Source organism: Culex quinquefasciatus, chromosome 1, assembly GCF_015732765.1.
Source record: "Culex quinquefasciatus strain JHB chromosome 1, VPISU_Cqui_1.0_pri_paternal, whole genome shotgun sequence".
In the NCBI taxonomy this organism is placed as follows: Eukaryota; Metazoa; Arthropoda; class Insecta; order Diptera; family Culicidae; genus Culex; species Culex quinquefasciatus.
Window position 1 is genome coordinate 118,829,546 of NC_051861.1, and position 26,897 is coordinate 118,856,442.

A 26,897-nucleotide genomic window follows, 5' to 3' on the forward strand; every position below is an offset into this window, starting at 1 on the left:
TTCTGTGTGATTGATTTTTTATATCAATTTATTATTTCATGACCCTGAATTCAGAATTATGATTGAAAATTTAAGTTAAAATTTGATATGATGTGATAAAAATGTTTTTTTTTTTCTCTTAATTTTCACGTTTTTTTTTTTCAACCTTATACAAGTTCAAAAATCAAAATATTAGTATTTTGTCAAAAGCTTAAAAGTGTTCCTTTTGGTTTGATTTGATTTGGACAATTTCATTTAAAAGTTTTTCCCCCTCCCGCTATAAAATTTTCTCAAAAATTCAGGGGACAAAACATTGTTGTTGAAAGTTTTCGACCAGGACAGAGGGATGAAAACTCCAAATAAAATTTGAAATAGACTAAAAAAACAAAATTTTAATTTTCAAACCAAATTTTCAAAATTTGTAGGCAAAATAATGTGGTTCACGGACATATTAGAAAGACAAAAGCTGAGATGTTTTAGCGCATCAAATAGAATTTAGATTTTTTTGACCCCAGAACCTACACTGAAAATTGGAGCCCATTTGGTTGAGATTAAGTGGTTCCAGTTTTGATTGGAATTTTGAAATATTTAGAACGGGAAAGTAGCAATTTTTACATCTTGTTAGGCAAAAAATCGTAAAAATTTGCTAAATGATTTCTAAAGTTTTTTAATGGTCCTATAAAAATATGAACCACAATAGTTTGAAAGACCCTTTTTCAAAAAAAAAAACTCCAGATTTTATTCTCAGAATATATTTTAGGGTTTGATTCGGGGAACAACTTTGTAGAACATGGTAAATAATGATGAAAGATATATCCCAGTCACGAAATATTCTAGCAGAGCTGGTTCTGCCAGAATAAAATTTAGTTACAAACTGAAAAATAATCATGCTATTTTCAATTTTCTTTGAGAAAATAAATTAAACATGATCACAAGGGATCAAATAGTTGGTCGATCGCAGCAACCGGTGCGCGAGGTTGAACTTTTTTTTCCGCTCCGCGTCATTTTTCCCAACTTTTGATTTATTGGTCTTGAAGATAAAGTGATTTGGTTAAAGTCTTCGGGAAGTGAAGTGGTTTTCTAACATCCGGCCTGGATGGATCGCAGTGCTGGAGGAGGACGGTTCAATCAAAGACTTGTGCTCGTTCCAGGGTGGCCGTCGAAACTTCCCGGAAGAGCAGGGTGGTGTTGGGTTCGACCGGGAAATATACAACAACCGGAAGCATGCGGGACCTGGCCCGAATTGGGAAGGTGGCGAGCGTAGAAAGCGAGGCGGTCCTCGGTCACAGCGTGAACGGTCCCCGTCAAGGTAAAAGTCTTACGAGCGAAAAAGAATCGGAACCGTGGGCACGGTCGTTTTACGTGGCAAGTTCGATTAGAGGTGGAAAAGGAGGACGACGGAGCGAGCGGAAGCAGCCCAAGCGGTAACCGGCATATTTCTCCTATGCTTTCCATAGCAAATCTGGTGTCTGCTGTTGTTACAATCCTCCTGAAGACGTCTGAAGAGAAGCTATCTGGTGAGCTCGTTCTTTTTATGAGACAACCATTCTTCATATATTCTGACATACAAACACATCATTCAAGACAACCACGCCAAATTATTACTATAAAGGAGCGGCCGTAGCTGACTGTTTACGTTGTTCGCTTTGTAAGCGAATGGTTCTGGGTTCGATTCCCATCTGCTCCCAACGAGAAAGTTTAAGAAATATAAATTGAAGCTCTGAACATGAACGAAAAATCAAAGTTGCTCGAGTCGGGGTTCGATCCCCCGTCCTTTGGATTTTTAAGCAAAAATGCAAAACACTGAGCCATCACGGCTTGGTGAGCTACGACTGAAATTAAGAACGCTGTTACCACTAAAACTATATACGTGCTGGGCCTTTGTCCATTTGGCAAGGGTTCGGAAGTTCTAAATAACGTTTGAATCCGATTGATGCAAACGTTCTTTAGGGCGGGGCTTGTCGATTCAAGCTGAGGTACCTCGCGCTCGGCTAGCCAGCGTAGAAATGGGTCACCGAAGCTCGACAGAGCTAACACCATCCAAATGCCTATGCGAGTTATTTGCATGTATAGAATGTAAATCTAAAATACATGGAAACAACTCAATTTGTAAGAAGCGACCGCGTGGTCCCGTTTGGTCGGTTGCACAAACACACACACACACATCTCAAGGGATCAAATAGTTTAAACTTTCAAGAAACATTATACATTGAACAACATTTAAGGAAAAAAACTTCAGAAATAGTACTTTTAGGAAAACAAACACATTTTCATAAAACAAATAAAGCCTTCAAAATATTTCTCCAAGTAAACAACTTGAACCGAAAACAACCCTTCCCGTAAATCGATTAACCCCAGCGCCTGCCTGGATTTACCCCTTTTTATCTACCTACTTCCCCAAACATGGCCCCAAGCTCATCGTTCCCAAACTCCACCAGGGAGATGAACCTTCAAAATGGCGCCGCGCCGAAGCGAAGCAATCTCGCTCGCTCGCCGTCATCAGGTGAGAACCGTTCTCTGACATTTAAAACTTTCTCCACCCACAAAATTTCCCCATTCAACCGAAATCAGCGTCTGCGGGAGAGAAGGAAAATGGTAAATATTTGCTTTTGTGCAGTCGACGAGTGTCGCTCCCCTTGATTTCGATGCGGGGGAAAACAACTTCAAAGAAAAACTTTTTTTTCGTTTCTCAAAGCGATTTTCGGTATTAGCGAGGAAAAATAAGATGCTTTCGAGGAAGGAGACGAATTTTTAATCTTCGCAGCGAGGAATCCCCTTAAAAAAAGATCATCATCAGCGATTTCCCGCAGGGGGCGAAACACTCCCAAAAAAAAAAAAAAATGCTCCGACGAAAAAGGGCGAATCTCCAAGAAAGTCGTCGTCTCAAGTGTGTTGCCAGATAAGCGGGGCAAAACAAACTTCTAGCTTCTAGAGCTGGCCACAAATTGGCTCTAATCAGGCGAAACGAAGCGGCCACTCATGGTGGACCCGCCGCCGGACAGAGTGGACACTCCGGATGGTCACTCTGGGTTTTTAGCTCTTTTCCAGAGGGGGTCCATCTTTGTTTACTTTGTCGCTCTTAGGAAAAGGACACTGGACAAAGCGTTGTTTGCATTTTGATTATGGTCCCTTTTCCACACTGGCTTTGAAATGCAACTTCAAACGCGGAAGATTCGTACTGGGAACACTGTTCCGGACGTCCGGTTTGTGGTTGGGGCGGTGATGGTCAAAGGAAGCTCATTATTTGGTCAATGTGGGTGTTATTATTGAAGGACAAGGGTTTGAACTTTGCATAGAATGGTTTATTAAATTTATCAAAAAAAATTTAGCCGTCATCCACAAATGACGTTACATTTTTCCAAACATTTATTAATTTAAAAAAAAATAAATGTATTTGGCATTTATGACAGGAAGAATCCTTTTGACAGCTCGGTCAATAGAAAGAATGCGTAACTTGATTTTTGAATGATCCCAGTTTGTTTACATAAATAAGATATAGCCGTTGGCCACGTATTTTTTTCTAGATTGTTGTCTGTTCTTTATAAGTGGAAATAAAGAGGTCTGATCCGGGTGATGAAAAACTGCGTCGAAAGTAGGGGATCAGCATCTAATTCCATCGTGCTTGTAATGTTAGCATATCAGCACTTTGACGTTTACAGCTCATAAACATTGATTTTCTACAGAAATCGAGTGATAAATAAAAATCTCAGTGTGATGTGAGAAAGCTAGTTTCTATCATAGGTTTTTACAAATTAAGTTATTTAAACTGGGAAAATCAGAAAACTTTATGGAGTTCTTAACCTGCCAAAAAATTAGAATTTCCCCTAGGTGGAATTATATGAAGTCGGTTCTTAGAGCATGTGACGAGAGCTCCCGGCTGTGCAGTGAACATTTTAGGGAGCGTTCTTTTATTACGTAACGCAGTAGGGGGGGGGGAGGGGGTCTTAAAATCCGATTTTTTGCGTTACATAATAAAAGAACGCTCCCTTACAGTCAATGAGCTAGAAATTTCTCCTGTTTCTTACGTGAAATGTGGAATAATATGAATATCTGTTGTTTTAGTTATTTTTTATACTAAGGAAATGTTCCCACATTATTGATTTTGCATCTTTCCAAAATCTAAAAATCACAAATCAATAATTTACTACCATTTTTCTTTTGATCCGACCATTTTTGGGAATAAATACAAAAGTTGTTGCTGCTTGTTTTTGCTTATTCGCTGCCAATAAAGTAAAAGGTTTTTATGCATAACATTTATAATATGGGACATAAAATCACAACATAAAAAAAAAAACATTTTTCTCTGCAAAATAATATTTTTTATAAAAGGTCAAAGCGTAACCCTTAGACTAAAGGGTTAAAATTTCAAATTTCTCCAATCTTCAAACTTTATTGTTCTACAAATTGACCATTGAATGATCCATCAAATTTTGTACAAAACGGAACACCCTTGTTCACAATTATCAAAATGTAGAAGCTTGAAATTATATTTTGAAAATAGCCCACATAAAAAAAAAAAAACAAAAAGTCTAGTTTAGGGGAGAATAACTTAATGTGATATCTAGAGTTTTAAAAAATGTATATAGGATCTTTAAAAAAAACTCTAGAAATGTATTTTAATCATTTATATAAAAAGAAGAATTTTGATGTTTTAAATTTCGATTATATTTTTATTCATACAAAGTGTTACAAAGTGTTACGAATTAAAAATCATTCAAAGTTTCAAGGTATTTAGTTAAAATAAGGTAAGGTGGGTTTTGTAAGCTGTCAAAAAGGACGAAACCTGCATTTTACATGGAGACTTTCAGAAAAGTAAAAGTTTGACCATTTTCCGGGTAAATCTCAACGGTTTTTTCTGTAGGTTTTTAGTTGAATTTACATTTTTGAAAAAAATATGTTTGTTTGAAAAGCGTTTTTCGGTTCAGTTTGGCATACTAAACAACCCATCCAGTGAAATTTGCCAGGAAAATGGTCAAACTTTCACTTTACTGAAAGTCTCCATAACAAAACCAGGTTCCATACAAATTAACTATTATGACAGCTGGAAAAACCCGCCTTACCTTATCTAATCTACATACCTTGCGTGGTTTAATGCTTTTGACAGCTGTCAGTCGTTCCAAATAGCGAATTCGCTTTGTACCTTTTTTTTCAACGACCTTGGACTGTACCATGTCAATAGGTACCCCATGAATTCGAAAGCTGGAGACAACATGGTTCTTTTGAAGTCCGTTCTGAACATGGAAGGGGGTTCCATTATTGATGTGTATACAAATAAGCACATGTCACCATTTAATTAGACACTTGTTTGCATCTTGTGGAGGGGAGGGAAAACCTTCCACTCTCTTTCTAACTAATGCATTGACAATACCACTAAGATGATACTGAGCTATAAAGCCTCACCAGAAGGAAGAATCACAGTCTATGAATAATTCCTTCCAACATCAGAAGCCATTGGAGAAAGACTTCCTGGTTCCGAAGGTTGTTCCTTCCGTCGCTCCAACTTTCTCGTCAAAACAATGAATCCGGCTTGCCGCTGGTACAGTTCCACCAAAGTCTCTTGAAATCGACGACAACCTTCCACGTGTGTGCGCCCTAACTTCTACCTCCTCCTCACGCTCACGACGGATTCTCTCGGTCATGGGTATGTAATTTCCATTATGAGTGCTGCGACATGGGACACAAAAAGGAGGCAAAGTGGCGGCGGGACTAGTAGGCAGCGCCGGGGAAACATAAAGATCAAAGGGAATCCTAATCACGTTGATGACGAAGGCTTCAACGAGAGAGAGCGGCGGACAACGGCCTGAAGGGACACGGCGACGACGGCGTCTGATGCACACTCACACACACACATACACGTACAAGGACACCATCTGTATGTGTGTGTGTGCGTTCGTCAAAGTGTACGAAAGTACTTTAAAAACTGATGAATGCTATTAGGGATAAGAAGATTTCTTTGAGGATTGCGTTCTTGACGAGGGTTGAGGTAGTCGCGCGGAGTAGGCCATGCACAGAGTTTTGTCCTTTTGAAGCTGAGATTTTTTTGCTTTATTTTTCCTCTATTTTTTAATATGCCAAAGGACATGCCTCGCTTGCTGTGGTGGTACAGTCCGTTTGTCCGGACTGCAAATTGCAGTCATATTTCCTTGTTCCGTCTTCCGGGATACGACGATGTTCCTTTTTTGTGGGTGTTTGATTCGTTTGAAAAATTGGTTTGATGGCGGTTGATTTTGTTAATTGGATACGACAATTTGTTTGGATTCTATAACACACCAGACTTATTTTGATTTGAAGACAAAGTTTTTTATGAGCATTTACGAAAACATTATTCGATTTTAGAGTACTTAATATCTTAGTAAGGTAACAATCGACGCGGGAGAATATTCTTTATGGCCTATCTAGAATCACTTAGCTTAGAAAATTTCACATAGCTTTGGAATTTGAATCAATGGGAATGAATCTACAATGGAAAAGTAATCAAATTAGAAACTGACGTTTGGAAAATTTCAAAACTACGGTAAGTTGACGTTTCCATATCAAAGGTAAACAAACAGCTCCATAGTTACGTTTATCAGCCCAGCAAGTTTTCTATGTTGATTGTGGATGACGGCCGTAAGTTGCGTACTTTTCAAAGTAACTTGTCTATTTTAGATGTTCTATGCTAAGTGATTGTAGATAGCATATTAAGGTCCTGACATTGATTTGACCAAAAAAAATTTTTTCAGATAAATACATAAGTATTTTATTGAAAAAAAACATTTCAAAATTTAGGTCATAGAATTACAAAACATCTAAACAATTTTCAAAACATTTAGGTAAAACAAAATATTTGGCTAAAACATGGTTTATTACTATTTTTTTTGTAAAATGTCAAGTGGGCAAAACATCAACCATCAGCCTAAATGACACTCTTCGATTTCCTACTTCAGCTTCTTTTCGCCGCCATTTTCACAAACCAAATCATCATTATTCGCACCGGCCAACTGACGGGGCTCCCCTATTTCTATTTTGCAAATTCAAAAGAGCGCCCATTTCTTAAGAAAATTTCCGCTCGTCAATTTCTCGCCGGAAATAGCAGACCGAAAGAAAAGTCTTTTTTTTTTCTTCGTCTGATCACGCTTACCTTGGAGTCAAAACAAAGACAGTGCTAACAAAATTTGCCTTGTTATCACGACCCTCTCGTTTTCCATGGATCAAATATGCTAAAGGTTCCTCTTCAAAGGGGAAGAGAGATGTTGTTGGTTCACGGAAAAATGACGCGCTGCTCATTTCACATTCCAAAATGTCCGGAACAAGTGGTTTCCAATGGCAACCTGCTTGATGTTGGATCCTGCGAATCGCATGGCTTGCTGGTTCGTTTTGCATGTGTGCAACTGTTAACCTTTGGCCTGAGGGGTCCGTTTGGAAATATTGGTTATGTTTTTTTTTATTTTGATCATTTAGTAAAAAAAAATGCGAGGAATTTTAATTATTTTTAACAAAATTTTGTTATGACAGGCCAAAAACCACCCCCTCCTGTCAGTGTCAGAATTAATGAAAATATCGAAATGAAATGAAAATTCTCTCCCCAAAACCCTCAATTTCCTCAAAAGTTCTATAAACTCTAGATCTGACGATGGTGAAGGTGGCCGTAAAATTGCAAAACATGGTTTTTCATGAAAAGTTGGACCAACGTCGATTCTCTCCCCGGCAAAAACCCGGGGGCTGGGTTCGATGCGCACCACCGACGATAGAGTGGAAAAAGATCAAAGGAATCTCATTGAGGGTCGCGCCGTGCGCGCGTGGAGTTTAAAGTTGGGGGGGTTGTGTTTTCGGGGGATGATTTCGTGATGACAGGACGACGACTTGCCGGAGTCTGGTCTGAACGGATGGGCTGGGGAGGTGGAGGGCGGGGTGCTGCGATCGATAAAATGTCGGATTCAGGGCTAACGAGTTCACTTTGGAGGCGGAAATTACGCGTAGCTTTAATGGCGAAATTTGATTTACACTGGGGCTGAGCGAGCGAGCATTGTAGAAATTGTTATAATTAAATTTCATTAGCAAGTCTAGCAGTTTTAGTTTAATTTAGAAAAAGCCAGAATTAAAGAATCCGGAGTAAACAGAAATCACCAAATTAGCCAAATACTGTTACTTACATCTTAGACTTTTATGATTTATTATCTCGCTAAATTCAAATCAGAATTAAACTATTCGTCGAATGGTTACAATTTCATTAATAAAAATGTTACCTCTTTTTCGATGTAATTTTACCTCAATTTATGTGGAATAAGACAAATTACACACAAATCGATGTAAACTTGCACATTTTTATAAGTACACATTTTGACACAAAATCTGTCAACATTCCCTGATGTAATACTTCCATGATTTTTCAACTAAGTATATAGGGTTTGTTCAAATATTACGTCCAGAAATTTTCGGGATTTCAGACTACTATATTTTACACAGAAAAAAATGATGGTCATATTCATCAGGAAATGGTGACAAATTTTGTGTCAGAAAAATGATCAATTTTACCCCAGAAAATGATGAATTTTGATCAGTTTTTGATAAATATTCATCAGGATAGCATTTTTACACATTTTTATGGTACTATTCAACCTTTTTTCTGTGTAGAACGATTCCATCCTTATTCTTGTAGGAATCTCGATTGGAACTCAAATTTGACAGCTTGATTGAAACCCTGAGAGTAACATTTCGCCTCTCCATTCAGGCTCTCTAGTACATTTATTCAACGATGTTTATCGAGATGGATAAATACGACGAGCGCTTGAAAGATCAAGTTTTTCAACGAGATGAATACCTTTTTTTTATTCAGAACAAACACCATTTTTTTTTCAATGGAACGTTTGTTTCCCGGTTTACATGTTATTCTCCGTCAAGATTAATGTCAAACTCCAAAACAGTATCGAAAGTATTAGTTTTCGATACAAGTGCTTAAAAGTTGAACTTTTCAGCAGTTTATGCAACAAGTTGCTAAAAGATGATTTTTTCAGCACGATTCTGTTATTTTTCTCCATTTATCCATCGAGGTTCACCGAGTTGGATAAAAACGAAGAGTGCTGAAAAAATCAAGTTTTGCAACGAGTTCCATACAACATTTTTTGCAATTCCGAAAAACACCCATTGAGTGAAATTTTAAGTCAAATTTCCATGTATTTTGTCAATAAATCGTTAAAATCAGAAATAAATGTTGAAAAGTGTTACTTTTCGAAACAAGTGCTGAAAAGTTCAACTTTTCAGCACCCATTTCAGTGCTGAAAAGTATAACTTTTCAGCATTTATTTTGAAAAGTGTTGCTATTCGATTCTGTTATTTTTGGTACAGAAAAGTAGGCTATTTCGTCGTTCAAGAATGACAGGAAAAGTAAGTAGTTTCACGACGGAATTGCAAAAAGTACTTTTCAGTACTGTTATGTTTGGCGATGAAATGTAGGCCGTTTCGTCACTCGAGAATGACGGGAAAAGTAAAAAAGACGGGATGTCAGTGATGGAAGAATCATCATCAAAAGAAAATCATTTGACGCTCATCAAGAGAAAAAATCGGAAGGAAACATGGCTCTCCTCTCTCGCGCTTGAAAGATCGTCAAAAGGAATCGAAAAAAAAAAATCATCATCTTGATTATTCGGCGGAACATTTATTTCACTACTACACACTTGCTGGTGTAACGTCACACGTCAAAAAATGATCTGTCACATTTTGTAATTGGGCAATGTGTGTAAACAAAACGAAATAAATAATTTTAAAAGATGCTAACGAGGAAAATCACCAAAAATCTTCAAATGATTGATTTCATTCTAGAAGTTCGGAAGCGATTTTATTTTGCTTCATTTGCCTCCTCTCTCTTTCGCGGGAGTAGAAAGCTCGCAAGCGAAAATGATTTTTTTTCCCTGCGGGATTCAAACAAAATTTAGCTTTACTTATTATGAAATTTCATGTAATATTACAGCCAGAAATATGTAACCCATCAGTATGGGAAACTTACATAAACGAAATGTGAAGGCCTGATAGCCATGCAGACAAGGGCGCAGTCTTTTCCGGGTGTGCTGGGTTTTAATCCCGCAGGTTTTGATTTTTTGGAATCTGTACATTTAGTGTATACTATAAGGGAGCGTTCTTTAATTACGTAACGCAGTATGGAGGGGGGTAAAGACCGTGCTATGCACCATACAAAATTTTAAAAATTTGTATGGAAATTTTGTTACGAGGGTGGTCTTTTTTTTGCGTTACGTAATAAAAGAACGCTCACTTAAATGACTTTTCTCACAAAGACGATGCACAGCATGTTTTGATAGCGCTTGTACCGATTTTTTTCAGTAATTTTAGTAAATTTAGTTAACCGCGTTTAAAAGTCGTTAAAACGTACAAAGTTTGATTTAAAATTTTCTACACGGAGAAAAATCGGTACGCAAAATCGTGAACAAGCGTTCATGAAATTGGGAAACACGAACAAAGTGTTAAAATTTCATGGTATGTTTTTCAGACACATTTTTGAAAAACGTGCCATGAAATTTGAACTTTTTGTTTGTGGTTCTCAATTTCGTGAACGCTTGTTCACGATTTTACGAACTGATTTTCCTTCGTGTATATGAAAGACAAAAAGCAAATTATAAAAATAATGGTACCTATTTGTTTTATGTCATGACTTGTATTGAATTTGTAATCCAAAATCAGTATTGAAAACTACGAATAACTGTTTTAAACTTAAATCGTGATGCTTCGGAAGCAAAACAACCTATACCATAAAAGGTTGATTTATATTGCTAAAGTTTCACAGGTCAATATTTATTTTTGGGACTCAATTCTTTTATCAAAAACAAAGCTGAGAGAAAAAAAAATAGTTCAAGTTTCTGACGTATTTTGTTGGTTGAACATGGTCAAATAATGTTTACTTTTATCGATAAAAGACATGAGATTTGATAAACGGTAAATGTATTTTTAATATTCTATTCTATAATATACTACAAAATACCATTCAATCACACTGTCTAGGGAAAACGGAAAGACAAAATTGTCATCTTTGAAACACAATTCACTAAAAATCACATTTGCTTTTGAAGCTTAACAGTTCGCAGTTCTTTAGAATTGTTTTGGCTAATGAATGCTATCACATGAATTCTAATGAATTCTAATTCGACACAGATTAATCTGTTGCTAACTTTTTTTTTTTCTTTTTCTCTCCAAATGTCACAACTTTTCAACATTGTTTTTTTTTGGTTTCTTCAACGAGATGCAACTAAAACAAACCCATTTTCTTACTTTCACCTAGGTACTGTAAAAACTCCATTTCGTTCGGGTCCTGTCCATGGCACACCACCAACACGCTCAACCGACCGTAATCCTTTATTTTTGCGCTCAGAGGGTAATCCAATTCGAGTTTGAGAGAGACTTATTTAGATACTCTTCTATTCACTAGTTGGTTTCACTTACTCAACATGTTTTCTTTTCTTTTTTGTTTGAGTAAAACTTTTCTGTAATTAATTCGTTTTTCTTCACAACACTTTTTGTTTTCCCGTCGCAACTTTCCACGAAAATTTTCCAATCAAATTTTCTTCACTTGAAAATCAACAACAACAACAGCAAAATTTTCCCAGTTTTTCCACCAACCAAGCGAGAGCCGAGATCCTGCGCGCTTATCGAGCGATAAAAGTTCAATAAACAATTTTTCCCCAGCGCTGATTTAATTTATACGGCCACCAACGACGACGACGTCCTGCTCTATCAGGACATCTCCCTCGCACAACTGCCACTGGTCCATGTCGCGCAAGTGGGCCCTCTCTCCAGAAGCATTTTCCACACCCCCTCCAGAGAAGGACGACGACTTTTTTTTTTGCTTCTTTCGTCGAAAAGCAAAAACCACCATCCACGGAAGCCGAGCAGCAACAACAACAACAAAAAAGAGTACGCGGTGGCGCGCAGGAGAAAAATCCGGGGTTTTTCCCGTCACACACACATACAACCGTCACAGGCATACTGTTACAGAAAGGCGCGAATCTTGCGGGGGTTTCTGGAGTCTCCCACTCCCACCAGGGGGAGGATATTTTGGGGGGGCAAAAAAGGGATAACGATGCACGGCGCAGTGCTTCCAGTTGACTGCGTTTTTGATCGCGTGACTAACTGGAGGTGTAATGAAATTTGTAAGAAATTAAGACGATTTAAAAAAAAATCTCACTTTTTGCAATAATTTTCAAAACGAAGAACAAATCAAAACAAAATTGAAAATGATTACTTTTCGATACTAGTGCTAAAAAGTTCAACTTTTCAGCACACTTCAGTGCTGAAAATTAGACTTGTTGTTGCTCCACCTTTTTTAAGGGGACAAGGGAAATTCTTCACGAAATCCACAAATAAGTTTCTCTTGGAGTTGTATGGTTTTTGTGAAGGTAAATGGTCTTAGGATCCACCCTAGGTGGTAATAAACGTTTGCATTGTTCTTCGAAATTTGCGTGTGCTCTAATTTCTAATTTAAGATGGCAACGTAGATTTAATTTAAAATTCGCCTACGAGGTATGAACTCTTGTGAAGTTCTCAGCATTCAACTTTTACTCTCGTCCGACTGTTGAATTCATTTTTTTTCTTAAGCTTTCAAGCGTCTACGGTTGTTTGCTAATAAATAAAAAAGATCGAACCACGTCGTTCATCCAGTCAATACAATCCATTTCAATCATTTCAGAACTAATTTATTCGAGAACCTTCTGGTTGAGTGCAAATGAGAATCAAATTCAGGAACATTAAAAAACGACTGCTTTCCAAAATGAGGGTTTCCGCCAGTGATTGCAAACAAAAAATAAGCGAGTATTTTGCAAAATTCTTTATTTTTGCAGCTTTTGGCATTGATATGACTGTAATCGTACTAATCACAACACTTCCACTTTTTGGAATTTCTCGTAATTTAAAAAAAAAATCTCAAATTTCGATACCCAAGTTTTTCTTTCACAGCAATTGGAAATCCCAAAATAAAATATCCAAAAAACCTGTCCGCTGAAGCTTGGTCTTTCCAGAAATCTATCAGATTTTAAATGTTGGAAATATATTTCAAAGGGTATGTCCAGAAAATCAGAAACATTCATGAATTCTAATACTTTAAATGAGCTTAAAGAAAACGTAAATAAAATAGAGTTTAATTTTTTGAACGCGAAATAATATGTTCAAAATATGTATAGTTGAAGTTTCCCTAAACATTTTGTTTCAAACCTTTGAAAAATCTTAGATGGCTAATTTTAAATAATTTTTGTTTTTATCCCTTGGCTCTGATCGAGGTCGAGCGGGCATAATTTTCGATTACATTAGCAGTCATGGTACTGTCAAAAAAATGATCAATAAATTAATGAAAAATGTTGCGTTAATTGTTAATTATCAATTGTATTGCTTATTGCGAGATAAAATCAATTTACTCCTTCGCTGTGACTGACAGGAGGTTACAGCCGCCGAACTACCGCTGTGTAAAAATCAGCAGGTTGAATTGAAATTCAGCGTTGATTTGGCTGTCAACCTGATTTGTTTTGAATATTTTCCGAAAAGTCAGCAAAAAACTCGAGGTAACCTTTTACAACAGCTAAAAATTTGTTCTGCGGCTGTCATGCGGCCATTCTTCTGCGGTCATATCAGCGCGCGTGAACTCTAATTATTAACGCCCGCGATAATACTTCCCAAAATTAAAATTTGTTAGAAAGTAAAAAAAACTCTTTTTGATTGAAAAAATGGCGATGATGTAACATTAAGAAAATGCCTTTGGTAATTTAATAGGCAACTAACCATTAAAATTTTACTAAAACAGGCCGCAGAACTCTAATTCAAAGTGATTCGATTACCAGAAGTCCCATACAAAATTTTGGATAATCGAAACCAAGGGTCCTGATCACTCACTCATCGCCGGCGAACGAATCGTTGCCGACTGAAGCGCGTGACCATTCGTGAGCGAACACGAATCGCTAACTGCCAGCGTCTTAATCAATCGCTTCTCACAGCGATACAAATTCTTCAGAGAGGAGAGAATCGAACAAAATACCAGCTCGGCACTCTTATGGCCTTCACTACCACCGTTTGCCGTCAATTCGAATTTAGCATGGTGGAAATTGCTGTCGAATGTGTGTTTGTTGTTGTGTTATCACTAAAATTGCAAAATATTTTTGATAACATTAATTTTAAGCAGTATAATAAACGATCAAAATAAAGCCGATCGAAGACTATTTTGAGTCAGCTTTGAGCGACATAGCGCAATCGGTCTCTCTGAGCCATTCGCTATACTACCTGATTGGATTGAGAGCGAGAGAAAAAAGAGAGTTTTCAGTAGCGTTTGGTGTGGAAGGGACAAACAGTAGGAATACATCAAAGTAGTTTTGCGTTGCGTTTAATTTGTACTCGCGAGTGAATTAGTTTTTTGGAGCAATCAGGACTCTTGATTAATTGAAAAAAAAATTAATTTTTAGCAATAATAATATTTTTTGCCCCCTGATTTTTCGAAGAAATTTACTGAAACACCTAAATATTTTTTTATTTCAGTAGTAAAACAAAATTCATCAGGAATAATTCTTTACGAAATAAGCCAAAAATCTAACTTTTTGTTTGTGTGTTTCGCAATTGGGTTCTGAAATCGAGTTAAGATTATTGTTTCAAACAAAAATAAAGCATATCTAGAGTTTTTTTTTATTAGGCCCTATAAACATAAGAAACACAATAGTTTCGAGGACCTTTTAAAAAAACTCTAGGTATTTGAAACTTTGAACGATCGCAAAAGGTTCAAGAATAATTTTGAAATCAATTTTGATATTTTATTTTTCGATTTTTTGGTCAAAGCCTAAGTGTAAACAAAGAGTCTGTCCCGCTCGTTCCTAATGTAAACATCAACTGACGTAAGCAGGACAGACTGTTTGTTTACACTTCGGCTTTGGCCCCTTTACATTTATTTGCTTGATTTGCATAACAATTTGAGAAAAATGACAGAACTTTTGCATAAACATTTAAAAAATGATCAGACATTGTTCTCTCGCGTGCCTTTTATGGCTGTGTTCTAAAATTACAATAGGGCTTTTGGACTCAATTATCCGGATGACCTTATGTTTTATCAAACCCCTGAAAACATGAGAAAATATATCAAAAGACCTTTCTAAAGTGTCTTAAACATTAAAGATCTGGTCACCCTATCTTAAGTTATGGCTATAGGGGCAGGGGGGGCAGAATGGACCATGGGGGCAGAACGGGCCACCCTTGGTTTTGGGCTTTAGAATGGATTTAGACCAACTTTAAGGCAAGGGTCTTATAAAGGACGTCAAATAGCATCACCATACCAAAAACGACGTTTGAATTCATTGTATTTTTCGATTTATGAGCAAAAATGTAAATTTATTGACAAAACCACGCAAATGTTGTTTATTTTGAGGTTCTTAAATAAGTTTTCTGAAAAGTTGGATTGTTTGAAAAAGTTTGCTCAATGCTTATATCGCTACTAGATGCTACTACCAAGGTATACAAACAACAACGGAACCTTAAAATCATTTAGAGGCTTGGTGGTGGAAGTGTTAAATTAAAATCCACTTGGGGGCAGAATGGACCACCCTTTTCCTGCCTTATAAAAACAATCAAAAGTTAAAAAATTTGAGGTAAATGGATTATTTCACTCCTGGTAGCTTCACAAATCACGTTTGATGCAACAAAAGTTGATTTTTTAGTTGTTTTGACACTTAGTTGTAAAAAAAGTGTCTTTTTTCGACATATTTACACTATTTTCAAAAATCTTTGTTTTTTTAGGTTACTATTTTTATAAAAGTAATCAAATTTCATGGAAGCTATAATGGAAAGGTCCCTCAAGTAATTTCTTATCACCCTTCAACGTTGTATTGGAAGAAATGGCTTGTTTTCTAAGGTGGCCCATTCTGCCCCGCAGGGTGGTCCATTCTGCCCCGCACCCTGGAAAGTTAGTCGAAAAAGATTTTTTTTAAAGTGGCTCAAAAATAGTTTTAAGTGAATAAATTTTCATCAACCAAGTATACAACATTGAAGGGAACATTCCAAAGCATAAGCCTACTACACTGGATTCATAAATTTTTATGTTTTTCTATGGTTTTTGGTGCATTTCCCTTAGGCGGTCCATTCTGCCCCCCCTGCCCCTACATGAAAAATGCGTCCTTTTGTCCTTTTTCAAAGTCGGTTTTCAGTAAAGTTGATGAAAACGAAGTTCAGACACATATTTGGATAGGAAAAATGAAAGACCTTTCTAACGATTCTTAAACATTGTAGATGTGGTCACCCTATCGAAAGCTATGGCCACTTAAGTGATACTGGAATATCGATAATCGAATCATGAAAAAAAACTAGTTTTATTTATTTTTCTATTTTTGAAGTCAAATATTAGTTCAGCGACCCTAATTATAAGAATCCGACCTGTTGTTTGCCTGATACATCAAAATTAAAATTATACAGTATTTCTCCCAATCCCGTCATTTTGGACGCCATCTTACGTTTTATAAACAATCAGATTACGTTGAAGCATTTTTGGAATCATATTTTAAATCAGTGACCCAAATTTGGCTTAAAATAAAAAATGTGTGATTCATTTATTCCAATATTCAGTTATCCAAAGTGAACTTTTGGCGAGGACTTCGGATAATCGAGTGCTTGCTTTATTTTGAACCTTGGTTTTTATTAAAATGAATCAACGTTATGAAGATTAGTTAAACGTGCCATAAACATTCAATTGAAACCGGATCTTGGAAAATCGGATGTGAATACATCAAGATTTTTTAGTTTTTAGGGGTCCAGCAAGGCAACTTTTGAAGAATATACAGCAATTCCCCACGAAAACAGCATGGTTCAAAAAAAAAAGTTCTCCGATCGGGCTCAAAATTTTTCTGGGGGTTCTTGGCCGAAATAATTAGACCCGTATTTTTTCGTTTGAAAAATGGCAATTTTCGTCGATTTTCTCAAAAACCACTTCTTTCAAAAAATCATATCTCCGCGCCATTTCATCCGATTTTAGTTGCGTATTTCAATTTCGAAAATTTTGGTACCCTAACATGTATAGGTCATTGCTGAAATTTTTATGTTATCGCCGTTTTAGTGAAAAAAGTCGATTTTTTTCCCGTTTTCGTCATTTTCCCATTTTAGCGCGTGGCGCGTCGAAAAACCCAGTTTTTATTTTAAAAAGATCGTATCTCAGAGTATTGAAAACATAACTTCACCACTTTTTGATATGTTATGTGAAATTTTCCGAGGAATCCAATAAAAATATTTTCAGACGTAGGCTCTTTGATCCCGAGACCTTCGAAACAGCATTTTAAGTTTTCATACGACCTTATCAAATGTTAAGCTAGATTTTTGAAACTTCTTACTATTTTTCCTAAATAGTAAAACTAATCACCTTTCTTTTGCGTCTAAGACAGCTAAAATCGGATGAAATGGCGCGGAGATATGATTTTTTGAAAAAAGTGGTTTTTGAGAAAATCGACGAAAATTGCCATTTTTTGGACCACCCTAAAACGGTGTAGGTCACCCTAATGGCCAAACAAAAAAATACGGGTCTAATTATTTCGGCCAAGGAACCCCCAGACAAATTTTGAGCCCGATCGGAGAACTTTTTTTTTTGAATCATGCTGTTTTCGTAGGGAATTGCTGTATATTCATATTTATGAAGTTTTTGGTGCTCTGAAAATCCATTTCAGGAAGAAAAAAAACTTTAAAAATATTTGTAATGTTGCGACGAACGCGTCCCTCGTACGCCCCCTGTATCACGTCAGTGTCATTGTTTGTTATTGTTTACGTGGTGCCCGTGCTGTCGCTTGGCAATCAGAAAAAAGTTGAAAACTTCTTGAGCAAGCGGGAGCACGGGCGCAGCTCGGACATCGAGGAATTCGTCCGGCTGTGAAAAAACACCGAAGATGTAAGTTAATTGTTCTTTGTGAATGTGTCGTTAATTAATAAACGATTTTAGTTTTATAGCGAGTGGAAAAAAGGTGTTTTATTTTGACCACTCCGCTCAAAGAACCGGTGCCCGGTTCGACCTCCCCCCGCTTCTCAACATGTAATGATCTTAATTTTTGATCTTAAGCACTTATTAATAGGTGTGTAAATTCAATTAAATGATCATAAACTATAAATTATGGACTTTTTTTTATATAAAATCAGCAAAAATGTTTGGAAAAATAAAAAAAAAAAACTTATTAATTTCAAAAACCAATCAGAAAATGCGAGAGATTTTAGTGGGTGGCCACAAACAAACCCCCAAAGACCTTAAACCACAAATCGATTATTACCTTCCTCTCGCGGTCACTTGCAGCACCGTCGAGAAGAACCGGCTATCCTAGTCCTAGCTTTTTCTGCACAAAATTTAATTTGCGATCTTTTCCAGGAAGCTTCGATATTCGATCCTGTTGGGGACACTGCTTTTTTTACACGCTTTCCACTACTTTTCTTCCCGATTTTTCTTCCTTTCCAGCCTCGATGGCTTAATTGGAGGGTGTTTTTTTTTAATCCAGAACCAAAGGAAAATCCACTTTTCTCGCTTCACCACATCACCAACCCCCTTTCAATCAAGCTTCTTCTGGTCACACAACAATGCTGCTCTTTTCTACCTTCTGCCTCAACCCAACCGAGAGTTATTCTTTGTATGCACTTTTTTCCACACACCCGCGCGCGAAAAAAAACTGTCCTTCCTTGTTTCCTTCAGAAGGAAATTTCAAAAGTGCGAACAAAAAATGTCCTCTTTTTATCCCTGAAGGGGGAAGGAAAAACCACACACACCGGATAGAAAACTGCACCACACACTCTCTTCGAGTGTGGAAAAAAGGTCCGCGTCCACAAGAACCTGCCAACGAAGTAAAAGTGGACCCACTTACGGCACGAGGCCCGGGAGATCCTTTTGATCCTTTGGTCGGGCGAAGAAGGTTGGGAGCATGCGCGCGAAAATCGCACAGGAACGCCATTTTATGCCCCGGGAAAATGTTTTGAGAAGGGGAAAACTTGGACTCCACCCTAGAGAGGGAGAGAGTTGTTAGGGCGGTGCTTGAAACTTTTCTCGTGGGAGGGAGGACGTGTTGTGCGCAGGAGCTTTCTCTTTTTCAGGGAGGGGAAATTTTCCCCAGGTTAGAGGATTAGGTGTGGAGGGGAAAGAAAATGAAGTATGTCAGGAAAGTGAGACTGGGGGTAATCTCTCCAATTTGGTTCATTAACGTGTGTTTGATTAAATTTCCAGTCTGGGAGAGACAAAAAAAATCAACAAGAAGACTTTAAATGTTGAAAGAGATGAAAAGGTGGAAAGAAGCTTCAAATAGATTTTTGATTTAACTTGGAGACTTTATTAGTTATATTTTTCAAATAATTTTATTCTTTTATTCCATTATTCCAAAAGTTTTTTCGCAGGGACTCTGACAGCTTGGAGCTCGATCATTGTTTGCATCAGGACACTGTGACGAGAAGTTCGTCATTTTTGAGTTGAATTATATGTTTTTTACTGGGCCTAGAAAACCTTATATCATATAAAATAATAAATAATAAAAAATATATACTAAAATAACTAAATTGCTACATTTTTAAACGAAAAGTATCACAAAATGCTTTACACGCTATTTCAGTTATACTGCCTTAAATTTGCAAAATATCAATGCATTTGAAAAAAAATCATATTTTTCGTCTTTTTCCGATCTGTGGTCCAAACATACAAAAATAATTGTTATCCAACGCATTTTAATAAGGCTTTCTAGGCCCAGTGAAAAAAATATATAATTTAACCCAAAAATGACGAATTTTTCGTCACAGTGTCCTGATGCAAAAAATGATCGAGCTCGAGCTGTCGTCACAGCCCTGCGAAGTATGTTGGCTGAAACGGGCGGTCAGTAAAAAAAAAATTACCAACACATTCAAAGTATGTTTACATTACAACTGGAGGTTTGTTTGCATCAGGTTTCCTATCTCTTTCTAGCAAAAGTTTTTTGTCAGGCGACTTCTAGCTGAGTTTTTTGACTGACCGCCCGATATGTCAGCCAACATACTTCGCAGGGCTGTGACAGCTCGAGCTCGATTATTGTTTGCATAATTGTTTAGTTAAATTATATTTTTTCACTGGGCCTAGAAAGCCTTATTAGCTTATTTACAAGTGTCTTAAACAAAAATTTCCAGCAATATTTTTTTTGCCACCTAATTTTTTGGGTGGACAAAAAATGTAAAATTCTCATGTAAATTTTGCGTCTTTTGATACCCATATTTTTTTCATAAAATTATTTTTATTAGGTTGTTTTCGGTACTCGGCCTTTGTAATTACATTTTTCTTGGAACTAAGAGTAATTACAGAGAATCCCATATTGCAAATTATGATAATTTCAATATTTTTGAAAACATTCTGTATTTTATGGAAATTTTAGTATTTTTTAGTAAAAACTCTTATGAAATGATAATTTAAACGAGATTTTGCGTCTTTTGATACCCAAAATGTAAATAATTAAAATTTTAGGTATTTTTGAAAAAAAAACTTATTTACTTAAAATTTTATAATTTTGTGAAAATTTAAGTTTTTTCCACATTTTGGTATTTTACAATTAAATTTGCAAGGCTGTTGCAAATATTTTTACAAATATTTATACAAAGGCTAAAAAAAGCAGGGATGGAATAATCGCAAAAAATCAATTTCGCTTGCGAACTTTCTTCACCCGCGAAAGAGAGAGGAGGCAAATCACGCAAAAGAAAATCGCTCCCGAATTTCCCCAAGAAAATCAATCTGCTGATGATTTTTTTGTGAATTTCCTTGTCAGCACCACTGAAAAATATTTATTACACATTGCCCATCTACAAAATGTGACAGGTCATTGTTCGACGTGTAACGTTACACTTGCAAAAGTAGTAGTGAAAAAGATGTTCCGGCGAATAATCAAGATGATGTTTTTTTTAGATTCTTTTACCGATCTTTCGTGCGCGAGAGGGGAGAACCATGCTCCCTTCGGATTTTTTCTCTTAATGAACATCCAAAGATGTTCTTTTGATGATGATTATTCCATCGCTGGAAGGAAGTGTTTTTTTTTGTAAATATAATTTTGTTTACATTGTGATATCATTTTTGCATAGACAGCTGTCAAAATAGAGGTCAAATCCAGATCAATCCAAAAGATATTTTTAAACCTCATTTAGATCTTTTTCCAATAGCCGATCTTGAAAAAAAAAATAAATTGGATCCTAACACTAATCTTAAATTGGTGATATTATTGTTCACAACAATAAAGCTAAGTAAAATTACCCTTTGGACGAACGCAAAGGATTTAAAATGGATATATAATTTATTTCTTGAAAATGAAAAAAGAAAAACCGCATTCTTGACAGAAAAAAGTCCTCTTTGACAGCTCGTTCCATGGGAACTATAGTTGATCCGTCGTAAAATGTTGTCTTGACATTTTTTGCATTAAAATAAAAAAAGTGCTCAGAAATAGTTTTTTATCGTGTTTTTACATAAAAATCGACATAGAAAACCCTATTTTAATTAAGAACTCAAAACGCTTGACAGGGTTGCCAGATCTACAAATTTGTTATCCCATTTGTATTTCTGCCAGATGTCGTTCCACGTTTCATGTAGATTTCACTTAATTGCTCAAACACCCTTTTAACGTTATATAAGGTTGCCAGATTCTCAATATTTAAAACTTTTCTGAGTAGTTTTTCCAACACATTCCAGAAATATATTCAGTTGTTTTTCAAATGCATTTCTTAATATTTACTGCTGAAAAAACATCTAGGTCCAATAAACATAATATTCAGGTTTTGCTTTTTGACTGTTTTTTTAAAACGCCTTGAGTCTGAGGTATTCAAAAAACACCCAAAAAGCGATAAATGGAAATTTTGTGCATTGGACCTTTGAATTAAAACTCCAGATATGTTTGCTTATTTAAGTTTTCGATTTTGAATTTATGTGCCCATCTACACGATTGTTCAAAATCACTCAGTTTTCGTCACAATTAACCCTATACTTTCCAATTTTTTTTTAGAAACTTTCATTTTTCCCATGTTTTGGAGGTAATTTTGAGCAACTTTTGATCTACAAAAAACTTTACTCCTCCTGTTTTATTTTTTTCTTGTTTTATTTTTAGTATTTTAATTTTAATTTATCTTTTTATGTTTATGTTTGCTTTTGGTAGTATTTGACCTATTCTATCACCTCCTATCATTACATTTGGCCTATCCATATTTTCCATATTTTTATAGTCACTTTTTAAATTTTTTCCTTGATTTTCACATTTTCTGCTATAAAATGGCACCAAATTGTAAAGAAAAATGCGTAGAGGCATAGTCTGGGACACTAGAAAAATTACTGCATACTTCTTTTTACTTAAAATATAGGAAAAATACAGCCAAAGTTAACCCCTAAAAAATTTCATTTTTAAAAATATTGGCAAAGTCACATAAAACAAGTCAAACTTCCAACCCTGCAATTTTCTAAAATTTTATAAGTTCTTCTTTCCAATACTTTTTAAAGACCAAATGTTGGTTGGAAAATGTAATTTTGGCGATTTTTTTTAAATCGAAGCCTGTCTAGTGGCAGTGTTGGGTTGTAGAGGGTTAAACCTACTCCGAAATGAGTAAATTGAGCATTAATCAGATTTTAGATACTCTCACTCATATCTGGGTGAATGTGACTAATTTTTCGTAGAATTCGAGTTCGAGTAAAATGCACTCATATCTGACAGATGCCCAATTTACTTATTTTTTAGAAGGTTTGATTTGACGCAAACTGAGTGATTTTGAACGTGCGTGTATGCACTTTAAAGAGTTTTTTTTTATCATTTTATGGGTTATACCGCATTTTTTTTGCAAACACACTCAAAGCGGTGTCAAAAGAAGGTTTAAAATAAAACTGAGTGTTTTTTAGATTGACAACTGTTTGTTTTCCACACCACACGATGCCATAAACATATTCGTTTTTGAGGTAAATTCATTCCTCTAGAAAGCCTTATTGAACCAACACCTTCATTTCAAATCACTCAGTTTTCGTCAAAACTAATCCTACTCAGAAATGAATAAATTGAGCTTCAATTTTCGTTGAATTCCGGATTGAATTCACTCAAATTTGACAGATGCCTTATCTAATAATTTTTGTGTAGTTATTTTTTAACTTTTTCAGTGAGGTTAAAAAAAATAGAATTTAATTTAGAAAATTTAAAATAAAAAAGCATCATTTAGCTGCAAAAAAAATCTATCTTATGATCGAAAAAGCTCACCCTAATCTACCTGTCACTCATTTCAGGTGTCAAATCGTTTTATTACTTTACAGAAGGTCATTCATCCTTCGTGTCATGTGATGACAGCCTACTAAGAATTACAGTTTTACAACTTATCAGAACAAAAACCCAGCGTGTGTGCGAACAGGGTGACAACCCCAAGCAAAGATTACAAGGTGTCAGCAAAAGAAAACATTGTCACTTACTTGTTCGATTCTGCGGCATTTGGTAGCTCATGGTTGGTATTCACGGGCGAAGTAATCCACACCTAGAAGGAAATATTCAAAGAGAGAAGAAAAAAGATAAGAAAAGACAAGAATAAAAACAAATTCATTCATAAAAAAAAAGAAAGGTCCCCCGACACAATCAAAGGGCGCGTACAAATTACTGGTCCTGAGGGATTTCCGGAGCGGGGTCGGTTCAAAAGAAGAAACAAGAAAGAAGCCCCCGTGTTTTTAATGTTTCTCTGTTTTTTCTTCTTTTTGTGCTGTTGGTACGCCTGGGTGTGTTTGTGACGAGGCAAGTGCAAGCAGCGCTGTTGTTGACACGTGAGGTTATGCACCCGCCCTGGAGGAGTCTTTCGGAGGAATTTCGTGGAGGTATTTGTGACGTGGATTTGTTCGTTAGTCACGACACGACACGACAAGAATGAATAATTTTTTTTTACGATTTTAAACAGAGTTTTCATTATTTTTTTATAATCAATTTTGACATTTCGATCTCAATACATGATTTAACGAAAATAAGCGTGTAGAAATTACAATAACTGGTGCCATATTTGCATTGTTTGCAAACAATTTTGACAGATTCCGACAAACACGGAAACTGTCAAAACTGGGCTTTGACAAGTTTGCAAACGAAATTTCCTGCAGTTGAATAGCAGCTTCTGTCAATCAAAGTTAAACACAGATGGCGCAACCAAGTGTCATTTCTACACGCTTATTTGGTTTAATCAAGCTTTGAGTTTGAAATGTCAGTCATGTCTAAAATTTACACCGTAATCTGAATCTTAATTTTATTCTAAACATATTCCAACACAGGTATTCCTCAATCACCTGAATATCACATTCTCATACATAATTTCATGAGATAAATCAGAGTGTGATTCATCATGCATACGCAAACACTCACAAACACACACGGAGAGAGACATTGATTGCTCATGTTTCACACTATAGCAAGTACCACTGCTGGTGAGGAGGATATTAGAAGCAAATCTTTTGAGCTCGACTCGGAGATGAGAGAACGGAAAATCAGCAGGGAATCGCAGCAGCAGTGAAAGGAAAGCAATAAAAAAGAGGCAAAAAGTATAAAAAGAAGAAAAGAAACAACCATCAGAACGAGAACGGTGGAAATTGCTTGTTGAGAGTTTTAGATGGATTGGGGGGGGGATTGTGGGGTCATCGGTTTGAAATTTTTAGAGTTCTCAAATAAAAATTAAATTTAGCTGATTTTGTTTTTTTAAGTTACGACAAAGTATTTCCCAGTAAGAAATTTGTCAATTTTTGCTTGTGAGGCCGACATCAATTCAAAGTAGGTCGATGTTGAACAACCTCATGATAACTGGGAGCATTGCAAGTGACAGCTGTTTGTTTATCAATCGAAAATCATGCACGCTGACACAGAATGACATAGTTATTGCTTAAAATTTAGCATCTTTTGAGTTTAAAGAGAACAATAACATTTTTGAAGTGTCCCACAACACCCCACCGGACCCGGTCTGCCGCTGACGGCCTGGCTGTAAGGTCAGAGGAGACAGGAAGCTGCCGCTTCTTCAACACTGCTGGCAGGCTGGTCTACTCTGCTAGCGTCTGGCCTGCCCAAGCAAGTTAGGCTACATAAATCCGGTGTACAACAGAGTTTTATGATTCTTTCGCTTTGCTTTTCCTCTGTTGACGTCGTACGTGTACGTGTGTAGGAGTGTTTTTTTCCTCTTCACTTTTGTATGTGTGTCCGAGGCATATATGTGCGAAGATTGGAGGATGCAAGGGAACTCCATTTTGAACCCCCGACATTCCGTCTCCTCCCCAACCGCAGAGGTTCTTCACGTCTTCTTGGCATTCTTCGCTGGATCGAAATCATTTGGACATAGTATCAAAGGGCAATCGAGCCTATTAAATGTCTTGTTTATGATCATCTTTGGAAGGCGAATACACAAATAAACAGTTTTTTTCAACTCGCTGAAGACATGTTACGAATGGTTTTGGTTTCTTCTCGAATCTTACAGCTAGATTTTGGAGATAGTGGTCTTGCCTTTAAATTTTCCGCTCTCTTCACTCGAATCACTCTCCACTAATTTAACTTTCCAAGAAATTGGACCTCGTCACTTCACCAATTGGAACTCATGTTGCCTCAATTCTTCACCAAACCACACTTATTTATCAACTGGACACCCGGAGCAATGTTTTGCTATGATTAATCGCTTTGGAACGGCACAGTCAACCAAATCAAGCAGGGGCTTCCTCGAACGTCCAAGGCGAAAATAATACACACTCTGCGCTCTCTCGCACTCACTGGCTACGTTTACACTCAACGAGCACCTCTCCAAACAGCAGCCATTTTGATTTTTGTTTACTATACTTGTCCTCTCTCCTTCACCTGAACCTGCACCACCGCCCGCTATCGCCTTAAACACTGTCCAAGTCACCAACACAAGCTTGCAATCATGTTTGAAAGCACGCACACTAGTGTAGATCCCCTTGGCATAAGCCAAGGAGGTTGTCTGCAGGTGTTTACTGTTGTGTTCCACTCTGGTTGGCTGTCAGAATCAGCTGGACGATTTTGGTCCTTTAGGTCATATTCCGAGGTCATTGGGCATTGTCTGCTTAGCAAGAAAGGTTCAACTATCTTTAAACTTCCAATTCCAACACTAATCGATGCTGGCAACCATGTTGGATCTGTCAAAATTGATTGACCAGCACCATTTTCTTGTAGTTCTCTTCTATTACGGACTTCACAGTCTTATATCCACTTCGAATCAATCCTGAAATGAAACATTTTTCCAATCTCGGGACGTGCTATTCAAGTATCTAAAGTTCTTCGTCATTACGGTTATCCTTGTAGCATTAACACTGCATCGACCAATGTTTTGAAAATGTCACCACCTAACCCGCGCCACCATCTTGGTGGTGTGCGTAGCCCTAGAAAGTAGCACCACAGAATGTGTCCCCTCTGCTGCTGCTTGCTTCTTCTTCTTCTCCTGCTCTTGCTCACCACACCCGCGTGTACCACAGAAAAAAAAACCCTTGACGAAAAAAACCCACTTTTCCCCAACCAATCGAACCCAAATCCACTCAATTCCGCTGCCGAAACCTACCGTTTACCGAATTGCAGCACTTTTGCACACTTTCGCGCACCCGAAAACTGTCACTTTTGGCCGTTCCGCGAAATTTCGTTTACCTGAAAGAAGAAAAAACAGTTCAGCCACTGTCCGCGGCGACTGAATTGTGAGACTGGACTGAAGGGATGCAGAGGTGGAGAGAGAAAAGCGAGTGCTGCTGAGGTTCTCTCTCTTTTGAGTGAGAGAGTGCGGTGAGTTTGAGTTGTCAGATTTGTGTTGACGTGTGGTGAGATTTCGCGAGGGGTTTGTTATTGGAGTCAATGTTGTTTAATTATCTTCAAATATTTTTAACTGACGACTGCTTTGCAACTTTTTTGTCAGATTTACAATGTTAAAATATAAAACTATTGTGAAATATTTCAATCTCTCGCTCGAATAACAATATATTTAAA

The 26,897-nt window shown here is 36.8% G+C and overlaps 1 protein-coding gene across 6 annotated transcripts in view; it reads right to left on the reverse strand.

The window, feature by feature from the left end:
* Nucleotides 1–26,635, reverse strand: part of LOC6038461 (armadillo segment polarity protein) — a 64,816-nt gene extending 38,181 nt beyond the window's left edge. For 3 of the 6 annotated variants that reach the window (XM_038250761.1, XM_038250781.1, XM_038250788.1), the window contains exons 1-2: nucleotides 26,482–26,635; nucleotides 23,372–23,433 (exon numbers count right to left, since the gene is read on the reverse strand). In XM_038250761.1, coding sequence (XP_038106689.1) covers nucleotides 23,372–23,402 — 31 coding nt within the window. In that variant the 5' untranslated portion in view covers nucleotides 23,403–23,433; nucleotides 26,482–26,635. Of the gene's footprint in view, nucleotides 1–11,235; nucleotides 11,394–18,224; nucleotides 18,464–23,371; nucleotides 23,434–25,418; nucleotides 25,672–26,481 lie in introns of those variants that run through there. The other 3 variants (XM_038250767.1, XM_038250776.1, XM_038250771.1) reach the window with 3 other exon arrangements.
* Between the last annotated feature and the right edge of the window lie 262 nt (nucleotides 26,636–26,897).